General features: G+C 39.0%; 2 protein-coding genes across 4 annotated transcripts in view; one reads left to right on the forward strand and one right to left on the reverse strand.

The window, feature by feature from the left end:
- The window catches only part of LOC101861425 (coiled-coil domain-containing protein 77), a gene marked incomplete in the record, with an annotated part of 17169 nt that extends 6469 nt beyond the window's left edge, over positions 1-10700 (reverse strand). The window contains 3 exon segments of the mRNA XM_013091506.2: positions 75-196; positions 2617-2789; positions 10565-10700. Coding sequence (XP_012946960.1) covers positions 75-196; positions 2617-2789; positions 10565-10587 — 318 coding nt within the window.
- Positions 10701-10990: 290 nt separating this feature from the next.
- The window catches only part of LOC101856320 (lysine-specific demethylase 5A), a 50618-nt gene continuing 46791 nt past the window's right edge, over positions 10991-14817 (forward strand). For all 3 annotated transcript variants that reach the window (XM_013091503.2, XM_005091953.3, XM_013091504.2), the window contains exons 1-4: positions 10991-11289; positions 12329-12406; positions 12941-13000; positions 13348-13410. In XM_013091503.2, coding sequence (XP_012946957.1) covers positions 11128-11289; positions 12329-12406; positions 12941-13000; positions 13348-13410 — 363 coding nt within the window. In that variant the 5' untranslated portion in view covers positions 10991-11127. The remainder of the gene's footprint in view (positions 11290-12328; positions 12407-12940; positions 13001-13347; positions 13411-14817) is intronic.

Genomic DNA, 14817 nt, shown 5'->3' on the forward strand with positions numbered 1-14817 from the left:
GAGAGAGAGAGAGAGAGAGAGAGAAATGTAAGTGAAGTTTGCCTTCATGTGACAATACAAAAATAACTCTCTACCTGTTCTTCATAGGCCACACGATATTCCTCCAGCTTGCAGACAAGTTGATCATGCTCGTCATCATACTCTGCAATCTTTTTGCGATAATATTCAAGCAGTTCTCGAGATGGTCGAAGATGGCCTGAAAACATAACCCTCAAAAAGATGCACTATTTATAATCAAGGCTTGATATAATTCTTGAAATATTACATACGATGTTACAAAACACAGACAGAAGAACCAAGCTTAGTCAAAAAAGCCTCTAGGCTAGACAGAATGATTTTTTAGAAATATTACCTGTAGTGTTGAGAAACACAGACACAAGAGCCTAGCTGAGTCTAAGAACAAATGGCAAAGTAGCATTTCCATAACAAAAACTCATTATGCAGAATTTTAGTTATTATGTTAACTTGGTTTAAAGTTAAAGAACCACACACCTTTCAGAGACTTTCTGTACAAAATACAGCTGGACCCTGTCATTCTTAAACAAATGTGAGTCACTCTCCAATTTGAAATCAACAATTTTGGGATTTTGAAGTGATAATCCCACCCTACCATGAACATTGACTTTCTTGAATAGTGAGTGCAAATGGAGTGTTGAGAACTCATGAGAAAGAAAACCTCTGGTTGGTCACACAAAATTGTTGTCAGTCTCTGACAGATCCATTATTGTGCACAGTGCATGATACACCATAGACAGGTAATGATCCATTAAGTTTGGCGATTGACGGTTGTTTGCACTGCACTAAACTAGATGAGGTTCCTTGCAGGAGGAAAATGCCTGAATCCTCATCAGCTGAGGCTGTTTTCACAGAAAGCGACTGATGAGTCCGAGCTTGCTTACTGAAGTATGCTGTGAATACAAAGTACAGGGTGATCCCCCCCAAAAAAAAATTGTACAACTTTTTTTCTGAATATCTCGCCCAAAATTTGTACTAGAATGTTGTAATTTGGAACAGATATAATTCATTCAAAGGGAATTTGTTTGAGATAAAATTCATAAAGAAGAAACTTGTTGTCGAAAATGCAATAAAAACCACTTATAAATGCAAAATGCCCCAATTTAAAAGATCTCGAAATTTAAGGAGAGTCATGAAAAGATCCCCCCCCCCCTCCCTTTTCTTAAAAAAATCTAATCTTTCCAATCCTGTAACATTTAAACTATAATAATTCATTTCTCTTACTGAGTCTTAGAATTTTTTTAAAATTCTGGAATTCAGAGAACTGGTGCTCTCAATGTCTTTCTATGGACTCGTCACATTTTAATGCGTCATTCGTAATGTTCAATGGTGGACAAACACAAAGGTACATCCAACCATGAACCGTGAGTACTTAAAGCTACACACGCTGTACACCTTACAGTATGGAGTTGCTTCTAGAGACAGTAGTATGGCGGGTGAGGTTGACCAAACAGGCGTTTGTGGAGTTAACACATCCTGAAATGTGAATATGGGCTTTGCCAAGGAATCAAATGTCATAGAGGAACGTTCACGTTTTTCAAGACAATCGAGGAATCATGAACACATTGCTATCCTCTGATCCTCAGCTTCACGAACAGGAAAATGGTACCGTCGTAGAAGAGGATCTGCCTTGAAAATACAGTCCTTTGAGATGTAGGAAAATCCTTGCTGCAGACATTGTATAAGGACAGAAGTCTCATCTTCCAAATTTTGCACCCTGGGTACGTTTAAAGGGATGTGAACGGTGTGTGTTTGATCTGAAGTGGTCGTTTTGCCTACTTAAGAAATGAGTTGGCGGTGAGGAAATGTTTAATACAAAAAGCTCTCTGCTCATTACTAATGATAACTATGATCTCAGCAGGCAAAGGAAACTTGAGAAAAACAACCTGCAAGCTTCTGTTGGCCTGTTAGACTACTGTAGCATGCGCGAACATTGGGACTTTTAATGGTAGGCCTAAAGCGAACTAGTGCGTCATGCTACAAAAATGGGAACAAAGCTGAAAAAGGGTTGTTTTGTTACGCGCTATGAAGAGCAAAACTATTCTGTGGAATAACTAAAAAGAATATCAGACAAATTCGTTTTGTTTTAGTAAGAGTTTTATGGCACTTGCAACACAATAAGGTCACATAAGTGCCGAAGAATAGATGTTACAAGAGAGTAACGTACACAAAAAAGAAAGAGGAGAGATAAGGACGATAGGTGTTTGATAGGAAAGAAGGAGCAAACCAGACCAGAGCACCTGCCAACCACCCACAATTCCTTTTGACTTCCAAATGTTGTGTACAAATTTGAAACACAAAACTTCAGTGTGGAGGGAAATATTTACCAAAAAGCAGTATAGATTTTTTGGACCACACTGTATTTGATTTTAATGAATCAAAAGAAACAGGGAATTCTTCGCCTCTCTGTGAGTCTGAGCTTTAGTTGAGCCCAAATTCGGTGAAGACAAGTTTCACCGTAATTAATATAAGGCATAACTGGAGGAGGGAAAAAGCAAAGTAAGCAAAAACTACAACGGAAATGCCTTTGCTAACTAACGATAACTTTTTTTAGTATCACACACAAACAACATGCAAAGATCAAGATAGAAGTAAACTCACCAAGTCTTTCATTTAGAGAGGGTAGCTCTGGATTCTCTATCTTTTCTGTCTCCCCATCATCCTTGTTATCAAAACTTTTGTTGGCATGAGAAGAACTGTTGAACATGTTTTCGTTAAGGTTGCTCAAATCAAAACCATCACTCTTTAATGACCGGTGAGCATTCTTTGTTTTCCTGCAAACAGAAAAATACTTGTGTACCAAAAACACATTTTCGTATATATATAAAATAAATTTCAAGGAAACAATTAAATTAAACCATTACAAAAAGTTAAGAGGTGAGTAGCAAAGAAATTTATTCAACTATCAACTAGATCTAGTCCAGTCAGCACTGTTGAATATGAGAGAAAATAAAAAAATCAGAAAGACCGAGCCTGTTTATCATTTATGAAACAGAAATTCAAAGGAATTAATTTGCAAGACTTGATCGTTGAACAGTGGTCCCTGGGCACCCTACCTAAAAACTTGGTCTGCCAAAGAGTATGCATTTTCAAGGTAACAAAAATTTTCTTTTTTTTTTTACACATCTATGAACCAGCTTGTACATTAAAAATCTGCCTCAAAACCTGGTTTGAGCTGAGGGAAATAAACTTCTTAAAGAATTTTAAGGGTCTGCTTCATTATTGTAATGATACTGAAATAATCAAAGCGGCCTTCAAGGCCAGACAAAGCACACTGTAATATTGCAAAGTTAAGACAATCTACTGGAAAGACACCAGAGCAATTTTGAAGGGAAATTGCACTTGCAAAATGGCCAAAAGTGGGTTTTTATTTACTTTTGAAAGCACTCTGAAAATAACTGACATTTGAGCCTTAGCAACAATTCCTCCTGAAGACTGGAAGTACATGTACTTGTATAATATGTAGTGTCATTGGAACTGTTGTGATCTCAGCTATTCATGTATCTAAAACTAAAAGTGTCATTGAAAACCCTACAAACTATGAACCACCCTATTTGTAGACAAGGAAAGCTGAATTAGTGCATGGAATATTTTTTTGCATTTTTCTAAAAATTGAGTTTATATCATGGCCTGCTTTGTGAAGAACACTGTATTCTGAAAAGTTTTAACCCTACACCTATAACGTTTACAGTATACAGTAGTCTCCACCTAAAAGCCCACCGCTTACGATCCCAGTTTGCTAAAGATCCTGCTGTTTTATAAACATAATTTTTACTACACAAAAATCACCCCTATCTATTTAAGATCCCACTCTGAAAGTCTGCATTCAGCTAAGATCACGCATTTCAGATTATAATTTACAGAACAAAAACACAGGCGTGCACAGCAGATTAAGCAAGAGTGAAAATTGCGATCATTGAACTGCCTGTTTTGTCACAGATCAGCTACTCTCACGAATGTGAGCACATTTCCTTTGTAAATCTTAATGAAACGGTACAATGTTTGCCAAATGCGGGATCACACTGAGGTGTAAAGTCGCCAATGCTTTTGCTTTCCCCAAACATCGCACTCACATCTGATCTCTCCACCTAAACTTACATAACATGCTGGGTGGGTAGGGCCTGCAAATTTGCTCCAGGCAGGATCACATCGAACTGTGAACTCTCTCTGACCACTACAGCAGTTGTTGTCTCTACTCCTGAGTTATGAGACTTAGCCTACTGAATTTTAACTGGTGTGGTCAAAACACAAATAACGGCTGTTAGGAAGCAGTACTTTAGTTCGCAGGTAGCCGGCGCACCGCATCTTGTAATCTGATCCCGGTCACAGGGTTATGAACTCGTGGCCAGGGGAATTCCCTGTGTCCCGCTAACAGCGTTGTTCATTTTTAGGACAATTAACCCTATTCGTATGTTGTGTTTTACTATCGTATCCATACGATGTCGGGAACTCTATGCCACCACTTTCCAAAGAGGAAATTTACTCGTTAATCTGATCCGTACGCTTTACATAGCAGTCTGTCAAAATGATTTTTTGAGAAACACTGAAAGTTTCAAAGAGATCTTCGCACTATAAGTATTTTAAAATGTGAAAAATAAAACCCCTGGGGTACAAAATGACCCCAGGCGTACAGATAGGGTTAAACTCGCAAAATACGCCAATCGGTGACTATCGTCATTTTGTTTTGCCCGTTTCTAACAAAATCAAATTTAAATCAAAATATAAATCCAAGAAAACCCAAAAAAACTCTTTAACTTCACATAAAATACACAAGAAACAGTCAAGTATCAGCACTCACTTTGTTGTTTTTGTGGTAAGTCCACAGTTTTAGAGTAATGAAGAGTTGACTGCAGTATCACCTTTTTTTCTTTGCCGGAGGCACGTCGGATAATAGTTCTGGATTTGACATGAGGTGCTGAGATTGCATCACAACAGTCAATGTGTAGTTGTCTGTCTTTTGGCACTGGTTGGTCGTGTGAGATGTGAATGTGAACGTCCCAAAATGCGTTGTTTAATTGATTGAAGTTTTCTCTGAGAGTGTAAGCGGTGTCAATTATGTTTTGCTTGTGGGTGTTTTCTACTGTTTCTTTATAATAAATGCAGTGAGTCTTTATTAACGATGTTGTATTTGTGGCAGTTATTGCCAATGAAAGAGCGGCTGAGATATGCCTGCGGCGTGATGCTGTGTGAGTCAAGTATGGTGTCTAAATGGGAACAGATAGGGCCAGTCCTAGGGCTAACTGGTCCATGCTCTAACTCGTAGGTGCCAGAAACTAAATTTTCAAAGTAGCTGTATGCCAAATTTATCTGTTCCATTTGAAAGGCCTATATATCAATGAGCATTTTGGTACCATTCTTTAATCTCTCAGTCAATTTTTAATGGTAGTTGTTTAAAATTTGATAAAATTTGTTAAAGTCAGTCACTGGCTGCAACCCCATGTTTGAAGGATAATAAAAGAGTATCAAGTGCACTAAACATCTCTACATTAACAGAGTACAATCACTATAACAAATATATGGAGCCTAATTTTTTTAAAGACTGTGAGATCATTACAAATCAGTATTTTATCACCTCAAACACGATGATCTGTCGTTATTTCGACAAAAACACCGAGCGTTGACCCGGCCGGTGCCGCACCAGCCCCCCACGGCAAGCGAGTCGACTCTATACTGTAGTGTACCCCGCGTGCGGGTCACATGCTTTCCGAGTCTCACGGAAGGATTGATGCAAAATAATTCCAAGTTTATTACTTTATACCTGTATTTATTTTAATAGGATATAAACTGATCTTTTAATTGATACCGTACCTTTTTTAAGCCAGTATTTTACATATTTTGTGTAAAAAATGATATTTGAAAATTTTGACTGTATTTTTTAAGGCTTTCTAATGCCAAAGTCCAAAAAATATACCACAGGAAAGCCTGTTTAAAGCTCTACAGTTCTCCGCTGATAAAAGATGGTATTTAATCATCCCACGTTCCGTGAAGCATTTGAATGCACGGGTGTCAATTTTTTAACCGGCCGACAACGCATTCCGACTGCAAGGGGCTTTGCTTTCCTCGGAGATTCTCCAGCTCCTAATAATCGGACATAAAAACAACTTACACCATTGTAAGGAGAAAAAGCTGAACTTTTACAAGGTGTACGGCATTTTCATTTGGTGTTTTATAGCAAAAGAGCAAAGAAACAGCCATCGAAATTACCCCGATTTCACCGATACCACCTGGTCGGAAGGCCGCGAGTGCCCGCGAGGCCGTGTTTACGCTACCTACACTCAGACAACCTACCTTCTTTCCCCGTCAGTTGTTTTTGAATGTTAATTCTCTCTTCTTTAGAGCCATCTCACCATTGGAAGCAGTGTATTAAGTATTACAATTGCTCCCCCAGGCTGGAGCAGCACGAAGACTCGATTCCGCACAAGTCGGTTATGACATATGAGTGGAAGCAGCCTGATGAGGCACCCGTTGAACCAGAGTGTGGAAACTCAGTCCCAACGGCCTCCTTTAGCGTTGACGAGGAAGTCTGGGTCAAGCCGGGTAAAGCAAAATGCACATCAGAGTGGGGCCGAGGGGTTGTCACTAAGGTGAACTCCGCGAACAACGAAGAGGTTGATCTTATGCTGCGGCATGTCTCAGACCTTAGTCCTATCAGGGGTGAGGGGGGAACCGCAGAAACTGAAGATGATGCTTCAAACGAAGGTGAGCGAGGTGGTGAACCAGAAGAGGCTTTTTCCTGCAACGGGCAAGGAGGGCTCTGTTGTGGCAGGACGATTATGTCCTGGGATAACCGTAACTCAGAGGGGGGAATGGGAGGGGGGGGGGGGGGGTGTGTGGTGTGAAGAGAGATTGGTTTGGGACGGGGTATCAAGACTTTCTTGAATATCCTCCCCATGTTTTGTGTTTAGTATTATCAAGATGGGTTAACCGGGGTTATCTTCCCCACGTTTTGTGTTCATGACTGTTATGACGGGTTAAACTGAGGTGACTTGTGTATTCTATTTATGTGGGGTGTGGGTTTTCACTGTATTGATCAATGAGATCAAGGGGGCGTGTGGTCTAATTCGCTGCGATTACCTGGAAGCCAGAAGAATGTGAAATGAGTGAACAAACTCAGTGTAGATTGAGTGAGTGTAGGAAAATAAAGGCGCACAGGGAGGGGGGGGGGGGGTGTATAAAAGGAGACGCGAAATTTGAACCTGCCGTCTGAGCCGCGACTTAGCCTAGGCTGAGAAGGGATCGACGCGACTGGTGGGTCGACCCAGTGGATGGAGCTCCAAAACCTGTAAGACCAACACACATCGTTCCCGCTCGAAACTGTAAGTACTGCACATTATTAGATAACGAGTAGAATCTAGATCGAGCACTTGTCATCTCTTTACAGGAAGGAACACCTGAAGCTGGCCAAAATATTAAACATACGTCACTGTTGTCACTGACTAAAGCCGGCTGACTTAACCCTTTCGCACTTAGCAGGCTTGGCCAGCTGTGGCCCCCCATCCTTAAGACAAGGGCAACAACTCCATGAAAATTGAAGGGGTACCTTACTAAAAAAATTGTATAAAATCACAAACACAACCAAAAATGATGAAAATAGTATTTTCTGAAAGGAAAATGAATGAGCTAAATTACTAGTACAAAATTATAAGTGGAATAGAAGAGTATGAAATGATATGAGAGGTCTTTCTGAGATGCGTGTCTTGGAATCCGAGTCTAGATCTAGATCTAGATCTTAGATCTAGATCTAGGCCTCGTATACATTTCTTCAACTCACGAAGTTTCTGCCACTGACAAAGAGGTAATCCACACAAAAGAAATACAACACATTCACAGAGATTGAAGCCTCTGGTGGAAACTTGAAAGCACCTAAAAGACTTTTCTTTGGGTGTTTTTATTTTGTTTTTGCCGTACTCTTATCAGGCAGCTTTGCGCCCATGCATCCTAGAGACATGATGGCGTGTTTACAACTAAAATCTCTTCCGACTTTTGCTCCCGCTCAAAAAGTGACTCTTTGTGCTAGCGAAACAAGAAAAACACCATATTAAACCGGAACTCTTCCTCTATAAAGATAGGTAAGTGAAACTTCTGATGATAGTAAAAGTAGAAGCCTCCCGCGGCAACGAAACAAACACCCCCGTGGTGGGCGCATTCAGGCGCTATAGGGATGAGCGGGGGTCACCGGCGCCGGCGCATACGGGCGCTGTAAGTGCGAAACGGTTAAACAGGCAGTGGACACTCCCCTTAAATAGGTACCACAAACAGAAATTTCAAAGTCCTCTGATTTCATAGTTAACTGCACTACATTGTAGAATTTATTATTCTGAGCATTTTGATACTAAATTTATACATAGCTTCATTTTTAACAAAATTATGAACATCTGAAGTTGCAGAAAAATGCGATATTTCTTAAATTGCGAATGGAAATGTCTGCAATTTGAGATGTCACAACATTCTTAAATTTAAATGGACATTCACAAAAACTTGTAGACACACACCTATGCACACAGAGAACAAGCCCAATTTTTTTCAGGGTCATCAAATAACCAGAAGAAGGAAATTTATTAACGTAAACATGGCTTTTTGACCAAAACGGCAAAAAATACAAGGGGAAGCTAAAATCACCACTCGCGACCACCAGCTTATCGGCTGCGCGCAGGGCCACGCTGATGGGAAGGAGAGAGAATTCATACGAAACCGGGGCGATGGTGCCCTGCTTGCGAGCTGACGGGGAGCGTCCGGTATTTATTTGCGTATAATGGCTGTGTTATTCTTGAAGAGGAATGAAAGGGCTTTCTGCCGATATATTTCCGTAGTCAGTCGGATCTCTGGTTCCATAAAAAAAACAGCATCGAAAGTTTTCACACGCAAATCTCTTCTATTAATTCTTTAAGGACAGTCTTTAGAAATATATCACTGGAAAAAGCGTCTCCTCATCTTGAAATATAATCGACGAATCAGATTGCAGTGTTTAATACCATATATGCTCCCCGTTCCTGTTCAACTGAGGTCACTCTAAAAATCAATACACGAAACGCGCAGCCGCTGAGGTGAAAACCTCGATAGTGTTGCCTTTTATCTTGCAGGATTTTGCTTTCAAAAAAATTGTTGATTCAAATAAATAATAGGCCTACCACTAAAAAGAGGAAAAACTCCTCTTTCTTCTGATATCAAGATTTCAAGTCTGTGAGTATGCATGATCACACAGTGTTTTAGGAGGGTAAAAATAAGGGTTTTGGTCTCCGTGACAGTGCGCCACGGGGGCGCAAGGCCAGTTTGCGGTACCTACACTAAACGAAGTTTTAGTGCTGTGAACATAGCCTCAACAGCGCCTGCAAACTGCATTCAGGGCGCCGTGAACGTACGCTAGCAAACCATAATCCAAAATCGTGAACATAACTTAGACTTAAGCTTCTAGATCTAGATCTAAAGTGACCAAATTCGGTCTAAACTTCAGGATCGAAATTATCAATTAAACAATAGATTTATTCTAGATTTATTGTATCATTTAATTTTAATGTTCTTCTCTTTATTTTGAAAGGCCACCTCTATTCTCACCCGGGATGAGAATAGTGCAGGCGAGTCTTTTGGCTATTCTCACCAGGTGCGCGTTCACAGTAATTATAGCCTAGATCTAGGCCAACAAATTTTGCGTTCACCCTAAACCACAGAATTCTACACTGTGATAACAGAAAAATTGTAGAATTCTGTGCCGTGAACAAACGTTCCATTACAACTGTAGCCTACTAAAAGCGTACAATTTTGTCTGTGGGCAGTGGAGAGAGAGAGAGAGAGAGAGAGAGAGAAAGAGAGAGAGAGAGAGGAGTAGCGCGAGAACTTCTGGTCAAAACAAAATGGCGACCCGCGTAGTTCGGCTCGATTCGAAAAGTTAAATAGCCGTAGCATCTTTGTAGACAACCAAATTAATTTACTTTTGTGTTTTAACATCATTTTTAAACTTTGTTTTGGTCAATTTGATCGCCCACACCGATAGACAGTATTCAGAAAGAGAGAGAGAGAGAGAGAGAGGGGATGAGCAGATCTTGCGAGAACTTCCGGGCAAAACAAAATGGCGACCCGCGTAGTTCGGCTCGATTCGAACAGTGAAATAGCCATAGCATCTTTGAAGACGATCAAATTATTAGCTTACTTTTGTGCTATAACGTAATTTTTTCTTGGCTTTTATCAATTTGATCATCCACACCGATAGACAGTATTCCAAAATGAGGAAAAGCAGGTCTTGTTTCGCACCGGGTGAGAATAGCCTACGCTGGCAAGTCTCACCCGGGGTGAGAGGTAGATCGCTTTTCTATTCTCACCCCGGATGAGAATAGCCACTTCCATTTTGAAAAGAAAACAACAAGAACAAGTTGTGACAAGACGAATCAGCTCCCTGCAAGGGGATGTAAGTACACGATACATTTTTAATGCATTGAACGTAATGGTAGACTTTATGTACAGAAAAAATCACACAACTTAGGCTGACACTCAAAAAGCCAAACTCCGAACCAAAATAATAAAGAAAAGATTATAAATTTTTATGATCGTTGCTAACCTGGAGTTTGGCATAGACGCCATTTTGAACTTCCGGATACATCAAGGAGTAAATGACTTTTTCGCATTCACTGGACAACATAATCACAACATCATTTTTTTCAATAATGTTGACTCATAGTAAGCTACCTGTAAATGAAAAATTGTTACAGTAAAGCGAATGGAGTAGGTCTCATATTTTTTAGAGCAAATCTAATATTTGGGGTCAAATTTATGTTCACCTTTTATCCGTAAACACGAAAATGTATTAATACGACGTTTACATTTGCATAAGCAATGAAAAAAATATTGTATTATATTTGTCAAGTATTCAAAGTTTTCGATATAAATCAAAAGAAGATTCCTATTTCTAGTCTTTAAGAAGCCAAATAAAATAAATTCATTACTCTTGACACACTTTCTCGAACTTGTTTGGGTTGCGTTTAACGACTGTTTGGTATGTTGTTAGGCACTATCAGCATTGCCGTTCTCAGGATGTTTTCTATGAACTTTGTGTGAAGACTGTTCCTACAATGGATTATTACTTGAGTTTGTGTTTCTGTGACTGACACCGTGCAGGAAAGTATGGAAAATCTGACAAATAACCCATATGTGAACTTCAGATCTCCTCCTGAAGCCCCAGTTTTTACACCAAGCGAGGAAGAGTTTGCCGACCCGTTGGGTTATATAGCCAAAATAAGACCAATTGGTCTACAAAGTGGAATCGTGAAAATAAAACCACCACCGGTTAGTGTTATTAAATCTTTGCACCCAGTGCCATTTATGTATGTGTTTGTACGACGTGATGATGACTCCTTAACTGTTTGTTTTCTGGCACCGTTACTATCATTCGTTTCTACGTGCACGACTTCTGTCTTGACATGGCGACGTCAGCCCCCTCCTCTTTCTCTTCTCTTCTCTGCTAGTAAACCATTCCCATTGCTAAGCTCAGGCAGGGCATGGCCTCTCTGCTAGCTACAGTCCGTGCGAGCAAGCAAAGTGCCCCAGATGATCAATTTAGTATTCATCTCAGTTGTCAAATTTAGACCTTCAGGACCTTGAATTATGTGTGTAATGAACAGTTTACCTTACTTTTGGGGTTAAATTTTACATGTAAATGTGAAATCAGTCACTATCTGAGAAGAAATCTGAAAATAAAGAAATTAGTTAAAATATTAATAGTAGTGAAGCTAGGCCATAGGCATGGATGGTAGATTTTCTAGTCCTCCTTCTCCAAATGAGACTGCCCTGGTAATTTTATTGAAGAAATATATAAATCTCTAGATTTAGTAGGCTACATAATGAATTCAAGGTGCAGATTTTTCTTGACGGGTTAGGACGAAGGAGACATCTCTGCGTTAAAGTCCTTCTTAGTTGATGAAATTAAATTTCTGGAAATGAGATCAAAATTTGGAAATTATGATTTTTCTTTTTAGTTTTAACTTTAACTTAAGGCACTTTGTTCAGTTAGAAGTTCGGTTGCAATTGTTACACGATGATGATACTGAACCATTTTTCCTTTGTGTCTTTTTGCCAGTTTTCCTATTTGTGTAGCATTTCCGTGTATTATGGAAATTATTGGCACCCTATTGCTAAAGGTTAGACAGAAATATTTCTGATGCAATGGAATGATTTGAAATATATTTTTTTTCGTGTAGCCTACTTCATGCAATACTTTTAGGTACCATACTTTTATTTAAAACTCATTTATTTAGCGAAGGCGAAGTGGCAAATTGTTTTTATTTTTTCATCATTCGTTAATTTGTATTTCTTTTTTTTTTTCAAGGATTGGCAGCCTCCTTTTGCGGTGAATGTGGAAACATTCAAATTCACCCCAAGAATCCAGAAACTAAATGAACTTGAGGTAAGTCAAATTAGGTGAATGTTTGGTCAGTCTCTAACTTTTAAAAAAGAAAATGTGGTGGCATTGTTGTTGGCTAGATCACAGGTGTAAATTTGATTTTGAAATTGAAGCACTATCAGTACAATCACTTCTGGACATTGATGCAAACTAACTATGAAATTCAGTTTTCACAGGATTTGTTTTTGGCTAATTGATTATCTTTGAGATTCGTATAGAATCTGACAGTCTCAGTTGCATTTCAGGTTGTTTTTTTATCTTCTATGCTAGTGGGTTGAATGGATTGGTTGTCCTCAATATTTATGAGAGTCCACCTCAATATTTCAACAGTGTAGTGAATAATTGCTTTTCCGTCCTCACAACAGAATACTTCGACTTCTTTCTAACCAGGGTCCAACATTTGGGTAGTGTATTTGGGATGCTGAACATCTCAATGACAATGTGAAGAACAGTTTTCAATTCAATGTTAAATTTATGTGTGATTAATTAAGGTTTCGAGAGATACACTGATAAGTGCCTATTTTGATCTTATTTCAGGCTCATTCAAGAATCAAGTTAAATTTCTTTGATTGTCTTTACAAGTTCTGGGATCTGCAGGTAAGAAGTAATTACTTCTTGAATGTTTTGCTTTTTTTTCTTCTCATTGGACCTTTATGAAAATGCTGGCGTAATTTCTTGTTGAATGTCTACTCATTGATTTTAAGGCAAAGCTGGTTCTGTGTCAGGTTTTCTTTTGTTAAGGAAGTGTAAGATTTCTTCAATTTATCTTTTGGTGTCATAACTGTTGTCCAAGTTGTGAACTGGTCTTTGAACATGAGATAAGTTATATGTGAATATGAGCTTTAAAAAACTCACATTTTTCTAAGGCATGATGATGAAATTTGCCTCTGTGAATATATGATATTCAGCAGATTATGACTGTTTTTGTTTTCACTTTTTCAAAGGGATGTACGCTGAAAATACCTACTGTAGAGCGGAAGATGCTGGATTTATTCAAACTTTTCAAGGTAAGAAGAAATTTTAATATTTTTTTCCCTTATCTTTTATTTCTTGATCAAAGTTCTTTTTTTTTTTTTCAAATATTTATTTATTTATTTTATTTATTTACTTTTGGTGGGTTGAGAATTGTGATTTCTTCTCTTCAAGGATGTGTTTGTGATGTGAAATTCTTCCAGGATCTTCAGTAACAAAGAGTGTCAGTGTGTTGGGTGTGACCTTATTTAAGCCTTGGTGAATTGAATATTTCCATCATCTCATGTGGATTCTTGTGTTTTCTGCTTGGTGTGGACATTTCATAGAGTGATACATGGAAGGCTGAAAAAAAAATGTGGATATTCTGGTATTTCTGGTGATCTATTTGGTGGGGGGGTTTTTTCCTCCCATTTTTGCTTGGTGTAGAAATTTTATGTCATGTTTCGTAGTGATGTGGAATAAAACTTGATTTGCAATAATGAAGAAGCAGTGAGAAGCTTCTTTAAGCTGTTGCAAAAAGGGTTTATGTCATCTGATTAATTCTATCCTAAAATATGGCGTAGCGTAATTGGTGTCCCATACCCTTTGTTACATACGTCATGGGAGGTTCCGTTCCCTATCCTGCAAGGTCACCAGTGGACTTCGTTGTGGTATGTGGACATCGGGCCCAGTGAAATTGTGTCAGTAGTTTGGTGGTAAATGTGTTTGTTTTCAACATCAAGACAGTATCTCGTCAAGATGCTGTGTATGCATTCACAGAAATGAATTGGCTAGGAGAGGTGTAGGGAAAGCTCGTTGAAGTGATAAATACCAAACTTGTGAACTTTGCAAAATGTTTGAGGGAGTGTTCTGACTTACTTCTGTATTCTTTTCATGGGTAGGTGTTGTGCTTGAGGCCTTCTATTGGCAACAAATTTGGTCGACCACCTGTTATCTTCTTGTCTTTTGGCTGTAATGCAATGTTCTGTGGTTACTCTAAATTCATGATCGTCATCTACAATACTGCTACTCTCACTCTTTTATTTGGAGTTCTTTTCTGTCAAGCAATTTTGAGGAGATTGAGCCCTTCACTGATTCTCCATATGGTAACTGCTTTCTCTTGTGTCAAGGGGCTCTTTAAAAAATTTGACTTGGGGGGGGGGGGGGGGGTTCAGGGTTAAGCTTTCTTGTTTGTTTTTTTCTTTTATGGTGTGATGCAAACTTGTAGGTACTATGTGGAGTTTTCAGTCATATTTTAGCACAGTGGAGACACTTCTCAGTTGGTCTTTTTGTTGACACCTATGTCCAAAATAGATTGTTGATGCATGTAGTTTTTCTTTTGGCTGCGAGTATGATGTGGAATTATCCTTTTTTGTGCTAGGATTCAGTCTTTTTGCTATGTGTCCAAAAGCACCCTGTGCATGCTGTGGTTAGGAGAAATGGGGGGAGGGGGTTGAGTGTGT

The sequence above is a fragment of the Aplysia californica genome, unplaced genomic scaffold, assembly GCF_000002075.1.
Source record: "Aplysia californica isolate F4 #8 unplaced genomic scaffold, AplCal3.0 scaffold00038, whole genome shotgun sequence".
In the NCBI taxonomy this organism is placed as follows: domain Eukaryota; kingdom Metazoa; phylum Mollusca; class Gastropoda; order Aplysiida; family Aplysiidae; genus Aplysia; species Aplysia californica.